The sequence below is a fragment of the Zeus faber genome, assembly GCF_960531495.2.
Source record: "Zeus faber genome assembly, chromosome: 1".
In the NCBI taxonomy this organism is placed as follows: domain Eukaryota; kingdom Metazoa; phylum Chordata; class Actinopteri; order Zeiformes; family Zeidae; genus Zeus; species Zeus faber.
In genome coordinates, this window is record NC_137193.1 from 36,484,153 (window position 1) to 36,510,354 (window position 26,202).

General features: G+C 43.6%; 1 protein-coding gene across 1 annotated transcript in view; it reads right to left on the reverse strand.

Moving 5' to 3' along the window:
- The window catches only part of homer3b (homer scaffold protein 3b), a 38,085-nt gene extending 12,110 nt beyond the window's left edge, over positions 1–25,975 (reverse strand). Inside the window, exons 1-5 of the mRNA XM_080008188.1 lie at positions 25,617–25,975; positions 20,516–20,562; positions 12,029–12,185; positions 11,569–11,700; positions 11,123–11,230 (exon numbers count right to left, since the gene is read on the reverse strand). Of these exons, the coding sequence (XP_079864314.1) occupies positions 11,123–11,230; positions 11,569–11,700; positions 12,029–12,185; positions 20,516–20,538 (420 nt within the window). The 5' untranslated portion in view covers positions 20,539–20,562; positions 25,617–25,975. The remainder of the gene's footprint in view (positions 1–11,122; positions 11,231–11,568; positions 11,701–12,028; positions 12,186–20,515; positions 20,563–25,616) is intronic.
- Positions 25,976–26,202: the final 227 nt, after the last annotated feature.

A 26,202-nucleotide genomic window follows, 5' to 3' on the forward strand; every position in this document is an offset into this window, starting at 1 on the left:
AAGCACTTTGTGTGTTAGAAGGAACATTTTATAGAAATTATGAGGGAGCATACACATGGGCTTGGGATGTCCTGGACAAATGTAATGGCCACCCCTTTTCTTGTCCAAAGAGCATTCCTGGGGAAACTGAGTAGCTGGCCAAAGATTGGACCAAGAGAATCGTTCAAATCAAGGGAGTTTAGTGATTTCCTCATCTCCTACAAGAACGCAATGCCCCATGTACAAGGTCTAAAGGTTTTGGATGATTGTGAGGAAAATCAAAAATGATTACTGAAACTTCCTGACTGGGCAACAACCCGTTGGAACCGGTATATCACTAAAGCACTGGATGAAGGCAAGCCATATCCAGGCTTCAAGGGATTTTCGCACCTTGTGGCAGAGGAGCCGCGCATTAAAGCACGCAGATGGAAAATTTGGGAAGGAACAGAAGCGTCTCAAAGCGAGCACCCGGTTTACGTCAGGGAAGGTGTATCGAAAAACTAAAACCATTTCAAGGGACTCAAGTGCATTGGAAAGTGACAAAGGTTCCAGAACCAGCCCTTTTATCACTCAAAACACAAGGCGAATACAATGTACCTGCTGTCAACGAAATCACTTTATATATAAATGTGAAAAATTTGCAGCAATGCCTTTGGAGGAAAAGAAAATAATTGTCTTTGACAATAATATGTGCTTTGGTTGCCTTAGTCGGCCATGTGTCATAAAATTGTAGAAAGAGGGCCACTTTCCATATTTCCACCCCTCTCCGCTTCATAGAGAACATCTTCAAGGGGAAGCACTAGCAAATTATTCACATGCACTTTACTGCACATATCTGTATATACAAATAGCCTATCCCATATACATAACTTATTCCCTTCACTTCTATTTTGTACCCACTCTGTATGATATTTTTGAGTCTTCTTTTATTTTAATTTAATTTAATTTCTATTCACTAACTGCATTTCATTTTCGGAATCAGTTAGTTTCAGTTAGCTAGCTAGGTAGGAATTAGCTATTATGTTCGGTTTAGTAACTATTGTAATCTCCGGGTGCGTCGCAAAGACATTTCACTGCATTTATGTATGAATGCATGTATATGTATGTGACAAATAAACCTCTTGAATCTTGAATCACTACCAAAAGAGGAAAGTGCTTCAATTGTCTTATGCAGCATGAGAGTGGATAACAGTGATTGCACTTCAATTATTGTTTCGGTGTGGCTCTCTTGTGAAGCAGAAATCAGCCCAGAAACCTTGGTGTACACATTATTGGCCACACAGAGCAGCAATACATTCATTGCCCAAGAGGTTTGCGAAAAAAATTAAAGCAGACACAGAACTAGTCAAATCGAAGTTGTCAACAATGACTGACAGGGGTTCAATAGTGGATTGTCAAAGAGCGGATGGACTAAGAGTGAGAGGGTACCTTTTACAATAGTACATCAAGCTACCATCCAGGTACACTGAAGAATACATCCCACTGGAGCAAAATAGTATTCCCACACGTGGAACAGTGAAAGGGTGGACTCACCTTCTCAGCATAGCAGAACAGATGCCAGATCTATTGAACATTCCTATAGGACTCCTAACTGGCTATGACTGAGAAAGGCCCTGAAACCAAAACAAACTATATCAGGGGAAGATTACGATCCATACGCAGTCAATACTGATTTAAGCTGGGGTGTAGCTGGTTCCATAACACCTCATATTAGCTCAAGGGATATAACAGGGTTCTGCCATCGCATCTACGTAAAAGAACTTCCGTATATCACACGTGCCTCTGTGATTAAGGAATTGCGAACAGATTTTCTGGACACAAACCCTAGAGAAGGGAAAATGTCCCAAGAAGATATACAATTTCAACAGCTCTTGAAGGACAAATTCAAACACAATAAGGAAGGACATCTGGAAATGCCCATACCCTTCAGAGAGCGTCCTAACTTTCAGCAGCAATAAGCAGGTCATTGTAGTATGATTTGAAGCATTTAAAAAGGAAACTGGAGAAAAATCCAAGTACAGCGAGGACTATGTGAAGTTCATGGACGGTGTCTTTAAAGATGGTGATGCAGAAGAAGAAGGGGCCACATCAAAAGAGGGCAATATATGGTACATCCCACACCACGGGGTACTGTATATCATCCTAGCAAGCTAGGAAAAATTGTAGTTGTATTCGACTGCTCCGGCAAATTTAAATGAACACCTCACCTACTCACAGGATCTGAGTTAACAGATCAGATAATACTCTGACTGGGGTGCTGCGTAGATTTCGTGAGCATCGAATCGCAATTATTTGCGACGTGGAGAAAATGTTCCACAGCTTTCATGTTCATAGGGATTTCCTGAGGTTCTTGTGGTGGGAAAATGGGAACACAGAAAGGGAGCCGAAGGAATAGCGCATGCGGGTGCATACTTTCGAAGCAGCATCTCCGGGATGTGCTAATTATGGCATGAAATATCCTGCCAGCAAGCATGATTAGGACTACCCATTGACAGCGAGCTTCATTTGAAAGAATTTCTATGTGGATGAGTCAGTCAAGAAAGCAAACCAGCTGGTCAATGAAGCACAAGAAATCGGTGCCAAAGGAAACTATGTTTACACAAATTTGTGTCCAACAACAGAAGTATTAGATGCAATTCCAGAGAGTGAATATGCCAGTGTAGTGAAGGATGGTGATCTGAACTACAATGAGCTTCCAATGCAGAGCGTACCCAGAGTAAAATGGAACATAGGGACTGATGTGTTCTTATTCATTGTCGTCCTCAATGGAAGGGCAGCCACACGGTGAGGAATCCTATCAGCAGTCACAAGCATGTGACAAGTATCTCTCCCTACATCTTAACTGGGAAAAGAGTGCTTCAAGAGATGTGCATGGGGGATGGTAGCTCAGGAGGTAGAGCTGGTCGTCTAGTAATCTAAAGGCTGCTGGTTCGATCCCAGGCTCCTCCTGCTAGCATGCTGTAGTGTCCTTGAGCAAGAGACTTAACCCCTAATTGCTCCTGATGGCTGCGTCCCTCGGTGTTTGAATAAATCTAAGTCGCTCTGCTAAATGTAATGTAAATGCATGCGGGGTGTTGGATGGGATGAACTTCTGCCCCCTGAACTGATCCCAAGTGGGAAACATGACTCCATGAAATTCAAATACCAAGATGCTTCATTCCTGAGAACGTTGGCACAGTCAACAAAATCGAGCTTCATCCTTTTTCAGATGCCAGAAATAACGGTTATGGGCAATGTTCATATCAGGAGTGTAACAGAAGAACAAGTGCATTGTGCACTGGTTATGGGTAAGGCCAGTATAGTTTCGGCCACAGTAAGTAACATCCTTCGAGAAGAGCTTGAACTTAAAATAGAGCAGGAATTTTTCTGGACAGATTCATGGGTAGTGCTCGGTTATTTCATGAATGAAGCACGCCCCTTTTATGTTTTTGTAGCTAATCGCGTCTAGAGAATAAGAGACACTACAGATCCAAGACAGTGGTTCTATGTTGAAACCAGTCAAATCCAGCAGACCATGCATTTAGGGGTCTCAAGGTGGCAGACCTGATTGATTCAAATTGGCTCACAGGACCTAAATTCTTATGGAAACATATAGGAATGAGAGATTGTCACAAAGCAAGGATCCTAAGAGTTTTTTGAAGGTAAGCCAGAGGTAAAGGTCCTGAACACAGATGTCTTTGAAAGAGACAGCTTCCTCAAAAGGTCAAGATTTTGGGATTGGAATACAACCCTCAACACTATTGCTTGGATTCAAAGACTGGCGAAAAGGGACCGGTTAGGGCCCATTAGTGTGGCGGAAAGGAAAATAGCTGCTACGGAAATCATCAAGGCAGCAGAAAGAGAAGCCTTCGGAAAGGAGGTAAAATGGTTTAGTCAAAAACCAGCCAAAATACCAAAAACTCACAAGATATAACAACTTGATCCTATCCTTGAAAATTGACTGCTGGGGGTGGAGGGCGGTTGAGAAAGTCTAACGCATCCCTTGAGTTGAAACATTCATTAATCCTTCCCAAGAAGGGAATTGTCACACAACTGATACTTGACCACTGTTACAAGAAATCTTAGCACCAAGGCCTAGGGGCAAACATTGAACGAACTCAGGGCCAGCAGATATAGGTGCCAGCAAAGTTGTAGCCAAGCATATCAAATACTGTGTCACTTGTAGAAAGGTGCGTGGACCAATCGAAGAACAATGGCAGACGTGCTTGATGACCTGGTTGATCTCTCACCCCCATTCTCATTTACCGGAATTGACTGTTTCAGCCCCTTCTACACGAAACAAAGTTGGAAAAAATTTAAGAGATATGGTCAGCTCTTCACATGTTTAAGCTCCAGAACCATTCAAATAGAAATGATGGAGGATCTCAGTACCGACGGATTTTTAATTGCTTTGAGATGCTTCATAGCAATAAGAGGAGCGGTAAGACAGATCCGATCCGACTGTGTGGCGAGTTTCGTTGGGGCAAAGAATGAGTTAGAGAAAGGTCTAATGGAACTAGACAAAGGATTTCTACCTATCTTGCAAGGAAACAGTTTGATTTCCTTATGAAGGTTCCTGAAGCAAGCCACAAGGGAGGTTTTTTGGGAGCGTCAAATACGAACAGTCAGGAGCGTGATGAGCTCTGTCCTGGCAAAAGCTACAGGAAGACTAGACGACACCTCATTGAGGACATTTTTCTCTGAGGCCATGTAAATTGGGAACAGTCGTCCACTCACCATAGAGACAATCAGTGATCCCAAGAATGTGGAACCTTTAACACCTACTCATCTACTCACAATGAAGGCCTCTGTGCCCCCCCAGAATACCTGGCCAATGTATACCTCAGACAACAGTGGCATGCGCCCAGAATAAACGTCTAAGTTGGGGGTGTAGTGATTGTCGAGGAGGACAATATTCCCAGAATTGAGCGGAAACTCCAGAATTGTGGAGACAAGTGAAGATGATGATGGTCTAGTGTGAATGGTTAAAATTTTCATAGGAAAAAGTAATTTAGGCAAGGAAGGTGAACGCTTGACGCAACCATCTTTTCTTGAGCGTCCAGTTCAAAAATAAGTGGTACTGGTTGAGAGTAATTCCTAAACTACCAGTGAAATAATACCTAAAACGGATGTCTTAAATGTTTACAATAAGGCGCTGTTTGTAAGTTCCTCTAAATTTGAAATAGCATATGGAATTGGGAAAATTTATTTCCAGTTTGTAGGAAAATTACAAAAAAACCTTTAATAAAAAAAATTATCACACTGAAACCTCCTCACGCCGCTTCACACTGAAACCTCCTCACGCCGCATCACACCGAAACCTCCTCACGCCGCATCACACCGAAACCTCCTCACGCCGCATCACACTGAAACCTCCTCACGCCGCATCACACCGAAACCTCCTCACGCCGCATCACACTGAAACCTCCTCACGCCGCATCACACCGAAACCTCCTCACGCCGCATCACACTGAAACCTCCTCACGCCGCATCACACCGAAACCTCCTCACGCCGCATCACACCGAAACCTCCTCACGCCGCATCACACTGAAACCTCCACACGCTGATTTGCACTAAAACCTGTCAACACTGCAGCCCCCACAGCTTCACGTCACTTTAAACTGATATTAAGAGTAAATTTAACAGTCCAGTCAGAATGGAGTGTCTGTGTACTGGATAGTACACTGTGTTCTGGATAGTACCCAGGCAGGAAGGAATAACGCTAACAGGAAGTGATAGGGTCTACGTATTACAGATATCACTCAGAGCGTTACCAACAGACACTGAGTTCTGCTGCTACAGCGAGTGTAAAATTAATTTAAAGTTGTGTAGTTGAATATAATAAATGATAATAAAATATCTAACACAGCAGATGGTCCCTGTCACGACAATGACGTCACCGTTGATTTATTATTCTTTTTTTAATAATTAACTTCTCCCATCCCTCACTCTCTCCATCCATCCCTCCCTCCGTCCACCTGGAGGCAGGGAGGTGATGGAAGGTCTGGGTGGGAGATCCATTCAAGTTTAAAATAGAAATGTCTCCGCCAGTCCAACCAAAAAAGTCAAAGCCTCTGAAACGCAGCGACCTTTTCTACCGATGTGCCCTTAAGCCAGGTGCAGAATTTTTCTCGACCTCCAGAGGGCGCTGCACCCAGACGCCCCTGAGATCAAACCCAATCGAAAGTTCTTTTTGCAGATTGTATTTGCAGCCACGGAGTGAGTGAAGCCTCAAACCTCCAACTATAAAATGAGTTAATGGTTGCACTGCAGTGGAATTGTTCTTTAAAGGAAAACTACAGTATTTTGTTGAAAATTCGCTTTTAATATTATAATTGTAGTTTAGAGTCTCAGTGAATCTATTGAAAATGGCCCTTAAAAATGTACTTAAAAAAAAAAAATTAAATGTACCTTGTTTGTTTGCTTTTTTATTGTTACTATCTTCCCTTTGAATAACGTAAAGCACTGTGAGTTGCATGTTGAGGTGCATTAAAGGTGCTATATAAATAAAGTATTATTATTATTATTATTATTAGGGGTCCATCCCACATGGTTTCATCAAAACTGAGTCATATACGGAGCAAAAAATAGTGAAAAACTGAATAATTTTGACCAAGAGAAGCCAAACTTTGGTGCTTCACCGACAAGCAAACGTTCAAAACATTCGATCGGGTAATGGGAATGACTGGAACAACTTGAGTTTTAGAGTAAGATGTTTTGTGACATCATCATCCAATCTACTATAAATGTGCAGGTTGCGGTTCTGAACGTCCATTCGCCCCCGTGTGCTGTGCGTGGTGTAGAGTCAATTGCTCTGTAGGGGTTAGCGATTAGAAACTAGTCCTGTGTGGGTGTGTGTGTGTGCGTTCATGTACCATCTTACCTGGTTGATGTCTGCGGGGATGTTCAATTGATATCTGATCTCTTTGGTCTTTTTATAAATGAATGCATTGTATTCACTGACATTGAAAAACTTGGACACGAAAAAATATAATCCACAGAAAGACATTTGTTGTTTGTTAACGTGCAGAACTGCTTTACGCCAATATTTACATTGCTGTAACATTGCTTGTGTGCGCATGGGAGCAAGTGTAAACAAACTTTGGCTTTGGCAACCTTTAGCTTTGGGGAATTACTCACTGAATTGAATTATTACAACACTTGGCAGTCTGCAACCATGCGGCGGTTGAGGTGAGGTGAGATGAATTAAAGTTTACATATTGAATTTTGCAAATAAGTCGGATTTTGATGTCTATGTCCTTATTTTGCCTTTGAATTTTCCTGTGAATTTGGGAGCCCTGACAGGCGCCTTCCCGTGCTGCACCGTGTCAGAGGCTTTACCATGTGTGTTTCTTTGTTAATATAAAATATTTACTCATTGAATATAGAGAAAACAGAGGGGGAAACATGAAATGCCATATACCACGGTATTTTGGTAGATACCGTACTGTGAAATTTTACACCATTACATCCCTAGTGAGCGTGTGTGTGTATCACCTTGGACTTGGGAACTTCCACACGGAATGATTTCCTTCAACAGAGACCCCGGGGGTGAGACAGGATTCTGTGGACTACAGATAGACAGCCACCTTCTAATTTTTAGGATAAAGTCATAAGACGCGACAAGTGTATCGCCTTGTGGTAGTAGTTCTGCGTATCACCACGACTCGGAAAACTCGCGTCACCGAATCATCCAGGAACGATCGTAATGCTTAAAACACAGTTCTTCAGGGATATTTAAACTGAACCCAGAAGAGCAACTCGCAGTGACGTAAGTGCAAGCTGACTGGTCCAGATGTAAGTCCACGATGTTTGTAACTTTTGTAACTTGTGCTGCTTTTCACAGAAACCAAGAAACTGTAATACGTACCTAAAACGAATAAACTGGACCTCGTGAATTGCTGCCTGCAGCTATATTAAAATTTACCGTAGGGGTGGAATCCTATTGTTATTGTTCCAGGAAAATTCTTGGAATGTTAACATTGGCAGAACCTACGAACACAGTTTACATCTTGTTTGAACCAATATGAACCAATATGTTACAAACACCGAAATATTTACCACCTGGCAAAAAAGTATCTGCAACACAATAATGACAGAAGTTAAGAACAAGGTTATGGTGTCGTGTAAACTGGTTTGTCACAAGGATGTTGTGGATTAAATGTCATCCAAATTGATTCACTTAAGGAGCAGATATTAGTGAAAAACCAAACAACTTAGATCCAAAATATTCAGCTGGTCCTGCTTGACTGACACGTCACTGTCACTCTGTAATGGTTTGACGTTACGAACCATGGGCTATGTGTGTATTTATGTACCTTCTTACCTGGTAGAAGGCTGTGGATCCCATCGATTTATATTATATCTCCGTGGTCCCCATTACTTTTCCAGATTAATGAAAAAAGTCAAAAAAAAATTCCACACATCCACAAAAACTTGTGACCACGTCGAGTCGAATCCACTGAAATGTGCGACAGAGTGATGCATTCAAGATCCAGCGAGGCGTCGGAAAAATAGAGGCGGTGCAATGGTAATTACTCACAGAAATACCAAAACATTTTTGGTATTTCATTGAAACGTATCTTATTGAAGAATGTAATCCAAGGAAAAAAGTAAACAATTACATTACGTAAATACGACTGCTATCGTAAATTTACATTAATATGTGATAATTGACATAATTGAGACACAACATCACCAACTTGAACTTGAGCTTGAACCCTCACTTAGACTCCAGATGTACTGTACCTACATACAAGGTAAGTTAAAAGAAATAATTTAGTTTAAAGAAACAACTTTTAAAAAATAAATGTCATGTATAGATATTGTCCTACACCTAAACTCAAACGAAAAGGCAGAAAGTGTTTGAAGTATTGACAAATTCTTCCATAATAATTCTAATGACAAATTAATGTTAAAGTTACATAAATCTTGTCTGCATTACAATATAGACAAGTTATCTATTAAACTGAATTTTCCCATTGTAGATTATTAACAGGAAAAACACAATAAAGTAGTATTTACAACTAACATGTATTTATATATTTCTAAAATGAAATATATTGATTGTTATTCTTATGAAAAGTAATTACAAAAGTTTTTCTTGTTCAGATGCCGAAAAATAGCTGAAAATCTAAGACAATAAAGAAGCCATTGTCAAAAAATCCAGTCGTCAAGGTCAATCACAATATTAAAAAAAAGTACTGAAAAAACATACTGGGAAAAAAATGCTAATGGAAAGCTTTCCATTAGCATCCAAGCTTTCAATGTAAATGTTGATTCCCCATATGTATCAGTGTTAAGAGGCTTAATATTTTGTCCATTATTTTGTCCAGCTGTTTTGGACAACTGTTTAACGAAACAATAATCTTACTTGTCTTGTGATTTATTGTTTAAATGTCCAAATTACTAGGCTTGGGCAGATTTACGATTAAATGGCCAATCGGCGCTCGACTCCATCAATTGCGATTGACATTGATGACAGATGTTTTTTAATTTTTTTTTTTTATCCACCTGGAAGAATCCAAAGCATTGAAACAGTGTAAGTGCAGTTCACGGTGTTATGAAACTTGAACGGAGAGGGAAAGAGGAAGGGAGAGGGAGAGAGGGCGCTCAAAGCTGTCGAGTAACCACTGGTGCTCAGATCCCACTTCCCCGCTATACAGGCCTGTGCAGAGACTTTGAGGGGCAGGTGCTCAAAAGAAAAAAAAGAAAAAAATAAAAGAAAAAGGCACATGGACACCCCCAGCAGAACAGCTGTGCGCACATCGCAGGTGCGCCGGGTTGCGAGGTTCATGAGGTGTTCCTTGCGAATATATATTTTGCCCAGACAATCCGCTATCTCGATTCCTAACTTCCTAACCCTTCAAAAAAACAAACAAAGAAAAAAACGCGCCTGATAAAAAGGGCACCGTGCAGTCCATGGGGCAGATGCTCGGGCACCCTCCGCCCTCCAGCCCCTGCACATAACTGCCGCTCAATAAGCAAATCTTGTGATTATAATATAGCAATATATAATATAATCTCATAGAAAAATATTTATTTTATTTCTTACGTTCTTACTTGTATGGAAAATGAAAAATGTAAACCTAACTCTGGGAATTGGAGTGGAGTTTTCTTTTGATAATTCTTCAGACATCGGTGTGCCCGGGCCCCCGTGCCTGCCTTTTTATTTTAGATCCATTTATTTTCGTTGTCGCCTGCATTTATGAAACAACATTTTTAAACACAAATGATTTAAGGGACTGTCCCACTCCATACTGTTCCAAAAAAACCTCTGCGTCTCGCCGTTGCTTTCTGTTGCTTTGGGACTTAATTTAGCAAAAACTGGATGGTTTTGTATAAATACTTTAGTTGTAAATAATAAATCCTGCACTTCTGGAACAGGGAGACCACATTTGCCACATTACATTACATTCTATGCACGCGCGAACCCCCCCCCACGCACGCACCCACGCATGCTCCTGGATAAAATGATCGCTCACTGATCGCTGCCCCCCAGCCATCGACGATTGGAATTTTGCACGATCACCCAAGCCTACTAATCACTCTACTTCACAACTTACAAACAACATTAAGACTGTAAACTCAGCTTTTCAGAACAGTTATTCAGTACTGATCCATCCCAACACTTATGTCACATAACAACAACAAATTAATGGTTGACGTCTGGTTGAAATGGAAATGCTTCCTACGTGATGCCAGTTGGATTTGTGGAATTAAATAAACGTAACTACATTATGTTTATAAGTTCAGCAGTTGGCTCTGCATGACACAAAAAACAAAAAATGTAACAAATGCCTAAAATGAATAAACTGAACCCAGTGTATTATTGCCTGCAGCCATATTTATTATTATTATTTTGTTTAAATTTAAATCATCATAAAGACATCTTTCCCTGAAGCTTTTGATATGCTGTAGTTTAATAGTAGCTAGGGTAGCTAAACCTCTCTGCAGCCATGCATTGAGCTAACACATGTAGAACTGGAACGTCCCTTCAACACGTAAGCAGGAAGCTGTGCTTTAAATAAACAGACTCAAAGAGGAATTACTGTGTTAAACTAAAATCACTGTTTAATTAGGACGAGCCGCTCGCTGCTCCTGCTGGGATCTCAGGCTCAAGTTGAATTAGTTGAAGTTGCATTTGTCATTTCTGGGACTCACCTGCGGGGCGGCAATGTTGAGCACAGGGTTGGCCAGTTCGAACCTCTCCTGTGACTTTTCTCTGGCGAGCCGGGCAGCTTCTCGAACCTCCTTAAACTGATCCTGGAACTTCAGGGTGGAAGAGATGCAATTACAATTACAGAAAGGTTTTATAAATGTAATTCTATTTATATATCCAGGTTGTAAGTTCTTCTTGATCGCACTGTGACGACCTTAAATAACTGGAACTAGTCAGGAAGAGCTTTTCAGGCTTTAGAGCGTGCATTTCGATGGGAACAGAAGGGACAACTGGAAACATTCCCAGTTTCTAGGATGACTTGTTAAAAATAATTAACCAGTCCATTTATTTTAAGCAACATCACAGGAGTGGGAGTGACATATCAGCAGTCATGGAAGGACTTGTCTAATCGATGGATATGCTAACGGCAACAGTGGGTGGAACTCACCTGCTGCAGCTGCTGCTCGGTGGAGAAGCCCAGGCCGTAGACGGTGTTGGCCCGGCTGTCGGCCCACTGACCGAACTTCTGCGAGGTCTTGGTGAAGGTCATGTTGGGGGTGATGGTGCTGTTAATGATGGCCTGGAGAGCGACATGGAACATGGAGGTCAAACTAGGTCCTCTTGAGCAAACACTGGACTATTTATTTCCAAGACAAGGTTCGAAAGGTCCAATCCCACACGCCTGCACCACGATGTTAGTTTGCTCTGCCTCCAGCACCCCCAAAAGAACCAGAACCTTTATACTTTCCTTTATACTTTTTATCATTTCTATAGCCCCTTTAAACTATTCAATTCAAAAGTTTCAAATCCAATACACGATGATGCACAGAATAGAAAACACTTAAAAATCATAAAAAGGCAATATAATGCAAATAAAGGATTAAAAAGGCAGTGTGGCCGTGTCCCACCTTGGTCCCGCCCACGCTGATGATGCGGTAGACGTTGCGGTTAGCGTCGTAGAAGAACGACACGGTGACAGCATGTTTGCTGGCGGGAAGCCAGTTGCGCTTAGTCGCCGGGTCGATCTGGAAGACGTGCGCTTTGGCACTGAAGATCGGCTGCTCCCTGCGACAAGAAGAAACAGAACTTGAACTTGAACTCTGTGAATCCAGATCCACGCCCTGTGAATGCAGACTGTGAATCCGGTTCCAGACTCTGTGAAACAGTTGCGAGCTACGGCGATCGAATCGTCTGCATCGCTCGTGTAAAGGCGGCTCTCGGCTGCTCTGGATGACATCGCTGGTGTTTCAGGGTTTGGGGTTAAAATGTTCAAATGTCCTCCAAATAGCACATGGAATTGCTTCCTTCCAATAAGCACATCCAACAGCCTTCCGCTGACCGTACAACGCTTCAGGAAACAGCACAATTATGTAGAAAAAACTCATTTTCTCAAATGGACGGAGGGTTGGATTGCTGTTTTTCAGGCCAGCTGTGAGAATAAACATAAAGGCGTGATCTGTTAATCGTTCTGGAGGAGGATTCACGGGCATACACACAATAAAACTGTTCCAACCACAGTTGCATCTTTCTGCACCATGGCATATATTGATTGTTTGAATCCACTCTGTTTATAAGCGCGTGTCCATGCAGTATTCATACAGAGAATATAATATATATATACACACATGCATACATTCATACACACACTCAAATTTCCATACTTCTTGGTAGATTTTTCAGACTATTTTTGACATCCGAGTACAAATAGCTAGATGTTTATTATGTAAATAAATGGTTTTAAAATACAACTGTTAACTTGTATGTTATATTCTGACTATGTATGCTATTATGTTGCCAAATAATTGCCACAAGGCGCAGGAATGTCCTCCTTTTTGCTCTTTTTCCAATCTTGTTCGTGACCCTGGAGAAGAGGTTCTTTAATTTAAGATAATTTATTATAAAAAGATCTGAGTTTGTCTCTGCAGAGGGCAAGACTGTCTAAATACACAGATACGTCCATACCCTTTTATAATATCTAGCCATGGAGTGTGTCCTTGGCTGAATATTCCAACAATTCATCTGATTAAATAGTACGAGTAGTTTACCAGACTGACTTATCTCTTCGGAGTGACATTGAGCGAGAACACTACGCTCAGTCCACTATTTCAATATATATATATATATATATATATATATATATATATATATATATATATATATATATATATATATATATATATAGTTTCCTCTCTAAATCGGCACTCTACTGTTAACTAACAGGTGGATAAGGTACTTAAGGCATTCAGTGCAACAATAACTGTTTAGCAGTGCTTCTCAATTTAAACACATAACATGAACCCCAGGAAATGGGGAACTGAACACATTTCACTTGCAATGGAAAAAAATGTCTTTGACGTGTAATAGAGTTCAAGATTCCTTGAAGTTCAACGTTGTTCCTTTGTTATGGTCAGCCAGCTAGTTTCAGTCAGACAGGCTTAAGTAAAGTCAGTTTCAGCTCAAAGTGCTCTGAGGTTTGTCAAAAGTCAAGTAGTAAGGTATGGCTTAAACGGTCCTCCCACACTGGTGATGAGAATGAAGGAATGGGGGGTTTCCTCCTCTGCAACAGGTGTTCTTGGTCCCGCTCCTCAGGGTAAGGAAGTGATCGGCTTCTTTAAAGTCAATCCAAAATCGTAAATTCAAAATCTAAGGGTATTTCCAGGGAATCTCAAAACCTAGCCAAGATGCTGCCAACATGCAGAAATGTGCCGCCTTAACTCCTCGCAGGTCCTCGGCTCATGCCTAACTTCACATTAAGTGTCGTCTCCGGGTATGCTTAGTGTTCGCCCCAAGTTTTCCACTACCAATTGTTCTAATTTAACTATTTTATAATTCGAGTAGCACTCGTCTGCTTGTGTTGCTTCCTCATCTCCAAACGTGGAGGGTGGAACTTATTTCCCTTCTCCAATCAGAAGTCTACGTTGGTTGATATAACCAATAAGAACCAGTTTGAGTGAGATAACTCAGACTGATAGGTTGTTTAAGCAAAAACAGACAGTAATATTGAAAATAAACAAACGCAAAATAATATTAGAAATAAAATAACCCTACAGGGCCCAATTCTCTACTGGGTTACATCAGCAACAGAGTGGTTTCCCATAATGCTCCCTTCCAGTGTGTTCCATTCTGAGGCCAGCCGTACTGGTTGTATTGGCCCTGTACAACCGTTTGGAAGTGGTTGCGAAGTTGGCAACCATGCTCCTGCTTTTGGTTGCCAAGGCTGACAAACGGTTGCCGAATCTCTCATGTTTCGCCAGTTTTGACTTTTGAGTAAACCGAAGTGCCAATGGTTGGTAGCGATTGTCATTATGAATAAAACGTCAATATATGGATATAGAATCAAATCAGAGCATGAAAGAGGTCGGTAGAAACTGAAGTGCAGCAGAACAGCCGTTTACAAGTGGAAGGGCAGCGAGACGCGATCAGGGATCAAACGGACAGCTAGATTTCATGGCAATACTCAGTCGGAGGGTCCCTGCAAATTCCCATTTCTCCTGGGGTGCTGCAGCCGGTTGCACCGGCCAGCTCCCAGTATGAATAACCAGGATAGTGATGAGCTAATGTAAGACGGCTTTCAAGGTTACCATGGTTACTACAGCATAGCAAACAACATCATAATTCACTGACTGTGGAGGAAGGTTATTAAATGGTTTTAATTAACTTATTATCCGACTCCATGACGCCGGTAATGTCAATCAGCTGCAGCCATCACACACTGATCTTAATGAGACGACTGACAGCTCATCCCTCCAGCCGCCTGTCTGTCTATTAATCTGTCTGTCTGTCTGTCTGTCTGTTAACCTGTCTGTCTGTCTGTATATTTGTTTAACCGTTTAAGGCCGTAGTGGGTGGTGCTCCAGGGAAAAACTGCCTCTTTTTATTGGATGACATTTTGTCAGGTTTAGTTGATAACCAATTGTCCAATCTCTGTGTTTTTTTCTTCCTTTTAGTTCACTGTGAAACCTTCTGTCCTATTCAAAGGACCAAATCTACATTGATGCAAGGACAAAATTTGGCTGCCAGTGGAGCAGCCCTGGTCCATCTGCTCTGGTTTCTGCTCTGTTTCTGAGTTTGAGCTCCTTTCTTAGCGATCCATGTCCACCGCCCAGACACCGTCCACCAAGGGGCGGTGGAGGCCTGTTGTTATTCTTCCTCTTTCCAGGTCATGTGTACATCCACACCCTCCCCAGAATGAAGCCACTCATTAGCATCCACCACGTGATCAGGAACAAAGGGCTGGTGATGGAGACGTTAACCCAGATAACACTGCTCCTCACTAATAAACACAACAACTAAAACCAGGACTGTTTTATGCAGTCACTTGAGCTATAAAGTCCTTGAAATAAAAATAAACACAAACTTAGTAAATATCATTACAGCATCACAAGCATAAAGTGCTCAGTTTCTGAAGATGACCTGCTGCAGACTCCTGCTGCTGGTTTGAACCAGATAGAAATACAACGTTACGAATGTTCCCTAAAACCTGCAGCTTGTCCAGCTCAATGACCTTCAGGTGGAGTCTATATCCAGCAACCATGCTGCCACGTAGTCCCTGCAATATGCCTTAAATTATCTTGAGCACAGATCACATTCTGTATGTTTATAACATTTGTTTTGTTTAAGCTTTCTTTGTGCTACTTGTCTGTGTCATCGTTCATCAATGCACCAACTTAGACCCAGACAAATTCCTTGTACATGAAAATGAAAATGGTTATGTTGGTTCTGGCTCCTCTAACAGCACAAGTTTGTTTTCCTGCTGCAGTTTTCCTGCTGGGTAAAAGCAGCAGTTATTCTGGTGCCATTCGGCTGTGTATTGACGTGCTGCAGTGGACATCAAACCAACACACACTGGTCGCCATGTGGTCGGTCAAAGGTCCACCGGCCGGCACTGGTCACTAGCCTGCCTAGCTGTAGTTTTTGTGCAGTGACCACTACATATCAGATTAAAATTATCAGAATGAAAACCGAATAAATTGGAAAAAGTTGCTGCCCACCGCAGCAACCAATCTATTTCATAGCAACCGTAATTACACCGTCAGAACAAACTCAATCCAAACGCAGGCTCACTGGCTGCAGGAGTCAGTTCTGTGAAAAGAAAATCAGGTCCTTACAGGTCTGTGAGGTCCAGGTTTTGGAGCTTCAGGTCTGCTTATGGATCCGGGCTGGAAGGAATCGGAAATTCCACTGTAAAGAACCAGCGAGTCGGCTGCTCTTCAGACTCATTAGACCCTTTTAAATCATTCCTTTAAAAAAATTATTTTCACACTCGTTTTCAAACAACAATTGTTCAAATATTCAGACCTCATATCAGGATACCTTTTAGGTCATATGGTCTCATCATCAATCATTTAGACAAACACCAAACTCCCCACAGTGAAAACAAAATGCCAACTAATATAAAATCCAATTTGAGGATAGGACAATGTTTTTATTTCACAATGTAAAATGCAGAGAGATGAATGACATTATATTATGATATATTATAGCCAAGACTTGTGTTCTGTCGCTCTAAACAGGGAACCAAAGTCCTGAATTCAGACATTGTCCACAATGCTAAATTAAAAATCATGTGAAACTCAGACCAATTCAATAGATAATGACCATGCATGCAAATGGCAGCACCCGGTAATAACAGTTGCCCCGGGCAAGTAGATTTGGTTGCCTCATGTGAACAATTTTTAATTAAATAAGCGTGGTATGTTTAGAAACTCATACCAATGAAAATTAGTTCTCCTGATGCACTGACTTAATCAGAAATGGTGAAACCAAGTGTGAATATTTAAATATGGATTATAACGATACAGTATGATTATCAATCAATTACAAAATCATTAAAATTCTCTCTCTCTCTCTCTCTCTCTCTCTCTCAGCTGCCCTCCGGTGCTCTGAAACTGCCACACGCACCTTCACTAAACATTATCGTTTGGAGAGCACAGCTTACAATCCGCCAAGCCGCCGCTTCCCTCTCTAGTGCGACACGAGCCAAACAGCAGCGGCGCTTAGTCAATGTCACATAATGGCCGATTAGCCAATCAAAAAAAAGAGGTGGATCGTAAAGTTTTCACTATCTCAAACTCAGTACATACACCACACAATAGGCCTAAGGTTTGCGGGACGGGTGGGGTGTAAGCTATGTGGGCGGGGATGTGGTGAGATGGTGCGATCTTGCCCGTCATGCTCCTGCCCTGGCATGCTTCACGTCTGCCCTGCAATTTTAATACCACTCATATTAGCTTAGAACATACACTCTCGCGCAAATCTTACTCCAAGCAACACTCCACCAGGCCAGGGTCTGCGGGACAGGAGGGGTGGGAGACATTCGGATTCATCCTGCTTGGAGGACTCGCAACCCCACGCCCTGCAATTTTAACTGCAATTATCAACAGCACACATTGCCTACTGGGGTTTCCGGGGTGGCGGGGCACTAGTGGGTTGGTGTGGGGGAGTGGTTGACTGGCGGGTGACTGGCTGGGCTCCCTGCTGGCTGGGTTCGGGTCCTGGTGGCTTGCGCCTGGTGGTTTCTGGCCTGCTGCGGTGGTGGTTGCACCACTAGGTGCGGGTGGGGCACATTGCCTGTTGCGGAATGGCGGGGTTGGTGCGCATGGGGGCCCAGCTGGCTTGTGCTCTCTGGGACTGGTTTATGCTCCTCGGCCCGTGCATGGGTGTTGCTCAACGGGTTACCGGCTGCCCTGGGGGCTGGGGGGTCTTCTGTGGCTGCAGGGCGTGGTGCTCGGGGCTTTCTTGTGGTCGTGGAGTGTCTATACAGCTGCGGGGCCTTTTCTGCCTCTTGGAGGCGCTACGATATAATTCCGACCTCATACACCAGAACTAATTTGGACAAGTCCTGTGCACTCACCGGTGGATGGATGGACGGACGGACGCACGCACGCACACACGCACACCTCGTTGTTCCAATTTTCCTGGACTTAATTAACTCTGTTTTGTCGATACATGCATGTACATGCACAGGACAGAGTTTTGTGACAGACGATTAAAGAATGAATAAAGAGTTGCATTGCAGGTTAAGAAGTTGAACTCTTGTGCACTTGAACACTTGTAGACTAATTCTGTCCTCGATGCAATGGAATACAAATATTGTGTTGTATGCCTAGCATGCTGACAGCACAGGTTAAAGAAAAAATAAAATAAAAACTTTTCACTATTGATAAAGTCTGGTTCATACAAACTGTCTGTTATTTGTAAACGTGTAAAATGTGAAAAGTATATTAAAAGCAAATAGGGACAAATGGGATTAGTTCATAAAAAGTCTTTCCAATAGCCCCAATCTACATTTTCTTTTCGGACAAAAAGAAGAAAAAAAAAAAAAATAGGCCCAGATCTATTCATCTGTCATTCTGATCAAGCATTAAAGCCCTCAAAAATAATAAGATAATATGATATAAGTAGGTTTCGGTTCCTCTGTGTGTCCTCTGAGGGAGCGATAGGGGCGCAATTTGCACGTAATGGAGACCTCTAAAAAAAGAAAATAAAGGAGTTAGTGTTAATTTAAGATGTATTTTATTTTACTGAATTTCCTTATTAAACAACACAAATAAAGCAGAGTGAGTAACGGGGATGTTCTCAGCATCACTCTCTCAAACCTCTAAGCTTCACCATGTGCATTTTCTGCCTCAATGACCGTGTAGCTGCACACACACATACACACACTGGATGGTGTGTGCGCTGATCATGTCCTTCTTAAGCTTGGTTGCCCATTCAGCACAGCGAGTCAATGATCTGCGAAATGACTCTCACCCCAACACACACGCGCGCTAAGCGAGGTATGTTACGCAACAACGCTCGCTGCTCAGATCTACTTCATTATAAAACTAAAACTATTAATTATTCAATGTCCTCCAGGCAGCAGGAGGGCTGCTTGGTTGATTCCCAGTTGAGACATACAGACAAAAAGCCTCTGACCTGTTGAAGTGCCTTTTAGCAACACACAAAGTGAAACGCTATGGATCTCAGCTCAGAAAGCATCCAAAGCCTCCAGAGGAGAAACTGTTCACCCTGTGGCTGTAGACAACGATCACCATGGCAACGCAGGAGGGATCACGTTACTGTAAAGTAATACGGCGTTGAGGTGTTTCCCTGTGTTTGTTTCCTGTTTATTCTGCTGCTTTAACACTTTGCTGGAGAGACGATTAAAGTTCAGTCTAACAACCTTCACAAAGATACGTTGGGTTGTTTAGAAAGCCTAAAATCCACACACACAGGCGCACACACACACATCCTTTGCAGTAACTTGACACTGTGTGCCACATACCAGAACAACACGCAAGGACGACAGCGCACGAACACACACACACACACACACACACACACACACACACACACACACACACACACACACACACACCAAGAACCTTATGAATGTTTCTTAACATCTCTCCCTTTGAACTTCCTTCTTTTCAAACTGAAGATGTGAGGAGAAGACAAATACTGAACAGCTTGAGCTTTAAAGCAAAATGGATGTTCAGTGCAGATCAAACCATGATCCTGGTTTTTTACTCACATGACTCAAAATGAAATCCTGTAAACTTTTCTATGCATGTAATGTGTTTCAGAGTCACATCACTAAACAGGTAGACTGATTCCACCTCCTGAAACCCTCATCATATGAATGGAACACTAGTCGAATATTCTGTTAACACGGAGATGAACGCGCCTGATTGGTCGGCTCGCTGTGACCTCATCGTACGGGAGGTAAATGTGATGAACCTATTGGATGAAATAAGGAACGTGTGATCAGTCTGATCAAGCCATATGAGGGACAGAAATTAGGGGGTTTTGGTTTAACACCCACAGCAGAGCCTCCCTGCAGCAGGTGGATGGATGGACCTGATGAAGCGTACATTGAGGATGCTGGAGGAATGGGTATCGATCACATTGTATTGATCGTATCAAAACATTCTACAGCATTGGACACCAAATTTCAAAGTCTGTTCATCTGTTCAACATCAGAGACCAGAGGAGGATAATTCCAGGTCCAGAGAGTTTCCTGGAGTGGAGTTTTACTTCCTGAACATGGATTTTCTATCTCTGAGTGAAACTCAGAAGGTTTGTATAGGGAGAGTAAATGTGTGATGTAGTTTCCATTAAATTAAAATAAACTTTGTTTTGGTCAGGCAGAAATGTATTAAATATTAAAAACAAGTATATAAATAAAATAAAATAGTTTGGAAGAAGGAGTTCCAGCTCTGAACTCAAAGTATGGGACATATGCACATTGATATCCAGCAATGGAGGGGTGAATAGACCGGCAATGAGGGGGTGAGACAGATGGCAGTACATGTCTCCCTGCAGAAGAGACAAACAGACAAACAGTGAGGGGGTAAGACAGACTGTCTCTCTGCAAGACACAGACACTGAAGGAGGTAAGTCAGACATTGTACCTGTCTCTCTGCAGAGGATACATCACAGCTCAGACAGCTCCTCCACGCTGCAGCAGCCAAAGGAAACACAGTCAGAAGAAACTTTCAGTGAAACCTCAGTTGCGCAGGGCAGAATATCACTGGAATCAAACAGTTGTGGTTCATTCTTGTCAAACAGATCTTTATTCGTAATTACTATTCTTTTTGTCTAAAATATAAATTGTTATTTTTAGTGACTTTGCATTTTACTGATTTGTGGCAACGCATCACATCAAGTTCCACATCTAGTTGCAACTGACGGAAACCCAGAAGGGACAAAAAGAGAATTATCAGCGAAAAGAGGAATTGAAAAGTCAACAAGGAAAAGAGGAATTGTTAGTGTGGGGGTTTATCGGACCCAAATCAAAACCAGTTTGATTCCAAATCAGAACAGGTTTGCGATACCAAGCCCTTGCATCAAGTATCAAAATAAAAGCATGAATTAGAGACACAGGCAGTGCATGCAATAGTTTTTTCTTACATAAAACAGTCCCACCATGAAATTGCAATTGCATTAAGTAATGTGCCACCTTTAGGCACAGTGCCCACCCTTCCTGGCCTGCCCCCTGGAGGAAGGACAAGCCTTGATGGGGAAAAATGCGGAAAAGACATTTCACGGCCTGCATGTGTCGGTGGTAGCTGCACGTAATGCATGTGTTGTGGTGTGTGTGTGTGTGTGTGTGTGTGTGTGTGTGTGTGTGTGTGTGTGTGTGTGTGTGTGCTTGATAATAAAAGTTGAGCTAAAACTTGTCCAGTTTAATCTTAATGCATAATCTGCACAATATTTCCAAATCAAGCGTACTAGATTCTACTGAAATACTTACAGTTGTTTCGGTGATTCTGATGCATAAGCAGTAATGCCACACGATGCTTCTTCAATGTAGTAGTTGACAAAAGAAATTTTTTTGTTGACTGTTTTTTTGTTTTGTTGACTTCTTGTAGCAATTTTCGCCGAAACCCACAATTTGACTATAAAAGAAACAACACATAAACATGTAGTTCTGGTGGTTCTGGGGGCTGAGGGGCTTTTGGCCTGTGGCCTCGGATCCCATGGCACCGGGGTCTCGGTTCGTTAAATAAATTATGTGTGTGTTGGTAAGCGATGCGAGTAGAACCGAGCAAGTTTTGGGATCGGATCCCGTCTGGAGACGTTTGGCCTAGCAGACGGGATCCGATCACATCTATAATTCAACGAGGCAACATGGCTTGTTCGTCGCCGGCGGTTTTATTTTCTTATCTGCCTCGAGGAGACAGAGGAACCGAGGAGACAGAGGAACCGAGGAGACAGAGGAGACAGAGGAGACAAAGGAACCGGGGAGACAAAGGAACCAAGGAGAGAGAGGAACCAAGGAGAGAGAGTAACTGAGGAACCGAGGAGACAAAGGAACCGAGGAGACAGAGAAACTGAGGAACCGAGGAGACAGAAGAACCAAGAAGATAGAGGAACTGAATAAACAGAGAAACCAAGAAGATAGAGGAACCGAGGAGTCAAAGGAACTGAGGAACCGAGGAGACAGAGGAACCAAGAAGATAGAGGAACCGAGGAACCGAGGAAACAAAGGAACCAGAGAGACATAGGAACTGAGGAACCGAGTAGACAAAGCAACCAAGGAGACAAAGAAACTGAGGAACCAAGGAGACAAAGAAAGTGAGAAGACAGAGGAACTGAGGAACCCAGGAGTCAAAGGAACCGAGGAGACAGAGGAACCAAGAAGATAGAAGAACCGAGTAGACAAAGGAACCGAGAAGACAGAGGATCCGAGGAGACAGAGGAACTGAGGAACGAGGAGACAAAGGAACCGAGGAGACAGAGAAACCAAAAAGTTACACGAACTGAGGAAACGAGGTGACAAAGGAACCAGGGAGACAGAGGAACTGAGGAGCCGAGGAGACAAAGGAACTGAGGAACCCAGGAGACAGAGGAACGAGGGAATGAAGGAGACAGAGGAACAAAGGCGATGGAGGACCAAGGAATGAATGAGACAGAGGAACCGAGGAGACGGGAGGAATAGGAGACCGGGGAACTGAGGAGACAGAGGAACCAAGGAGACCGAGAGGTAATATACTCATAAGGTAATATACTGATTGGGGGTACAAAATATAAATTAATGGAATAGACTTATGTATATGGAATAGGCAATTTTGTATATTCAGATATGTTCAGTAAAGTGGCATTTGAATAAAGTGAGGTAGTGTGTGTAGAGATATACAGTACAATACCGGACAAGTACAATACAAAAGTATGGCACAGCAATACAGTAACGCCGAACAGAACAGCAATACTGCGCAGTATGCAGTAACCCAGTACAGTGATACAGAATTCAGTACAGTATGCAACATACAGTACAGTAAGGCAGTGGGGCCTATGTGAGTGTCTCAGTGAGGACCACTAGTGAGTTCAGCATTGACAGTTCTTATGGTTTTCGGTAAGAAACTCTGTCTCAGTCTCTCTGTTCTCACTGTGTCACTGCGGAGGCGCTTGTCCGACCGCAGCAGCTGGAACAGTCCGTTGTGGGGGTGGTGAGGATCCTTCATGATCCTGCTGACTCTGCTACTACACCCCCTGGTGTATAAGTCCTGCAGGGAGGGGAGGGTAGTTCCAGTGGTATGTTCTGCTGAAGGTACCACCCTCTGCGGGGCCCGCCTGTCCTGAGCAGTACAGTTCCCAAACCAGGCAGTGATGTTGCCTGTCAGGATGCTCTCCACTGCTCCAGAGTAGAAGGACTTGAGGATCCTCACCGAGACCCTGAATTTCTTCAGCTGCCTGAAGTGGTAAAGATGTTGCCTTGCCTTTCTCACCAGAGTGTCTGTATGTATAGTCCAGGTTAAGTCCTCCATGATGTGGACACCCAGGTACTTGAAGCTGCTCACCCTGTCAACAGAAGTCCCAATAATCACCAAGTGCTGTGGATCCTGTGTTTAGGGTGAGGGAGCTGAACGTGTGCCTCCCCACCCTTACTACCTGGGGTCTGGCTGTGAGGAAGTCCAGGATCCAGGCACACAGCTGAGTGTTCAGTCCAGGCTCCTTGCAGACTTGCAGCTTGAAAGCCAGTCTGGTGGGGACTATGGTATTCAAGGTTGAACCATGAACAGCGAACTCACATAGGCCCCCTTCCGGCCATCCAGGTGTGTGAGTGTGGTGTGCAGTACCTGGGAGACTGCATCATCCGTGGATCTGTCTTAGCCGGTATATGAACTGCAGTAGGTCAATGGTGCGGGGGAGGGAGTCGCTGATGTAATCCTTAATCAGCCTCTCGAAGCACTTCATGACCACCAAGGTGAGGGCCACCAGACGGTAGTCATTCAAGCAGGCTGAAGAGGCGTTCTTCGGCCCAGAGATGATGGAAGACCTCTTGAAGCAGGACGGGACCACCAACTCGGCCAGGGAGGCGTTGAATATCCTTGCCCAGTACTCACCCAGATATGCCAACTGGGCCCGCAGTTTTCCTGGTGTTCACACGAATCAGAGCCCTCCTGATGTAATGCTCAGACACAGAGTGCGCGCTCATCCCCAGCGGTGTAACTCCAATTAGCCGGCAAGCTAGCGGTGTTGTTGCCAGCCTCAAACCGTACATAAAAGGAGTTCGGTTCGTTGGCTAGGGAGGTGCGAGACTTGTGGCTGGGGAGGGGCTTCTCTTGTAGTTGCTAATAGTCTGCAGCCCCTACTATAAGCGTCCAGTGTTCTGTTGCTCCATCTGTAGCTCCACTGTGTCCATGTACGTCCATTTAGCGTCCTTCACCGCCGTCCGCAGTTTGTATGACCCCACTTTTTAATTGTCCGTATTACCGGTTACCAGACCGTCGTTATAAGTGGCCGTGGAAGCATTCAGAGCGCCACGGATGGATTTATCGACCCACGGTTTCTGGTTCGGAAATATCCTAACTTTCACTGTGTGTACGATGCTGTCCACCAACATAGCTAGCTAGATAGAGGAACTGGGGAGACAGAGGAACCAAGGAGACAGAGGAATCGAGAAACAAAGGAGACAGAGGAATCGAGGAACCAAGGAGACGGAGGAATCGAGGAACCAAGGAGACGGAGGAATCGAGGAACCAAGGAGACGGAGGAATCGAGGAACCAAGGAGACAGAGGAACTGAGGAACCAAGAAGAGAAAGGAACGGAGGAGACAGAAGAACTGAGAAGAGAGAGGAACTGAGTCGTCGGGGGAAACGGAGGAATCGAGGAACAAAGGAAGAGCGAGAAAAGCGAGAGGCAGGTGACGCCGGACACCTTCCAGGTCGTCCATGTGATGAGAGAGAGAGATCTAGACCCTGGTGAAACCTCCACAACAAGCTCCACAACTCTTACAGTATATTAAACTGTATGAGTGGATGTGGATAAATAATGGAAATTAACTGTTATATTGCAAGATCAAAACGCTTTTTACTAAAACGAACTATCAGCGGAACCAACAGCAGATCCATCAGCGGAACTATCAGCAGAACTATCAGCAGAACTATCAGCAGAACTATCAGCCAGTGGAACCATCAGCAGAACCGTCAGCAGAACCATCAGCAGAACTAACAGCAGAATCATAAGCAGAATCATAAGCAGAATCATAAGCAGAATCATCAGCGGATCCATGGAACCATCAGCGGAACCATCAGCAGAAATATTAGGCCATACTTGTGACGTTTTAGTGGTTTTAATGTGCCGTGGGAAAGCTCATTGTAAGAAGTGTGACGTAGTCCAAACCAAGTCGGGAAACACAGTTTTTTATTTCTTTACTATTTTTAATAATACCGTGTATTACACTATGGGGTAGATGACACCACAGTACATGCTGGTGTGTATTCCGCAGTTTCTACTGTGTTTACTGTGTATGTGTGTTGCCGTGCACAGTCAGCAGCTCGAGTTTTAAAAGTGAAAATATGAACACGGTGCCGTGTCTACAGGCTCAGAGTGGACCATCTAATGAACAGCTGCAAATGGACCGAAACGCAGCAATATTCAATATTAATGTCAAACTGTAAGACTAAAGCACAGAGGGGTCTGGGCTCTGGGATCCGGGTCCTGAACCCAGAACCAACTATCCGAACAGAACTTCCACTTCCAGGGTCCGAGCCCGGACTTGGACTCACCCCATGACCAGAAGTTCCTCTCCGGCTGGACCCCTCGGTGCTCGGCTGCACCGCTTCCCGGACAGACCGTCTCCCTCCCGCAGAACCGGGTCACATTCCCCCCGGACCGGCCGCGTCCGGAGCCTCCGCCCGGCCCGGACACCACTTGGGGCTCTCACGGCGGTTGTGGTGCCCTGCCGTCCTTTGTCCGCCCTGTCCGCGCCGAACACAAACACTCTTTATTTTCTTCTTTTCTCTTGTTTCTCTTCTTCCCGAGTCCTAATCGCCTGTTCCCTATCTCATGTTCCTGCTCTGGGTGCAGCACGCCGACTGGTTCCTGCAGGCTCCACTCCAGACCCGAACCAGAAGCAGAAGCAGGAGCAGGAGCAGACCCAGCTCCTCCTGTTTCTGATCAGCTCCACCACGAACCAGCTTGCGGGGCCCCTGGCGGCCCCTGGCGGCTGGAACCCGCATTACACCACAACCACGACGTCCACCCTCCCGCCCATCCTTCTATCTATCCTCCTATTTAAATGTACGATTCAAGATTCAAGATTCAAGAGGTTATTTGTCACATACATATACATACGGTCATACATATATGCAG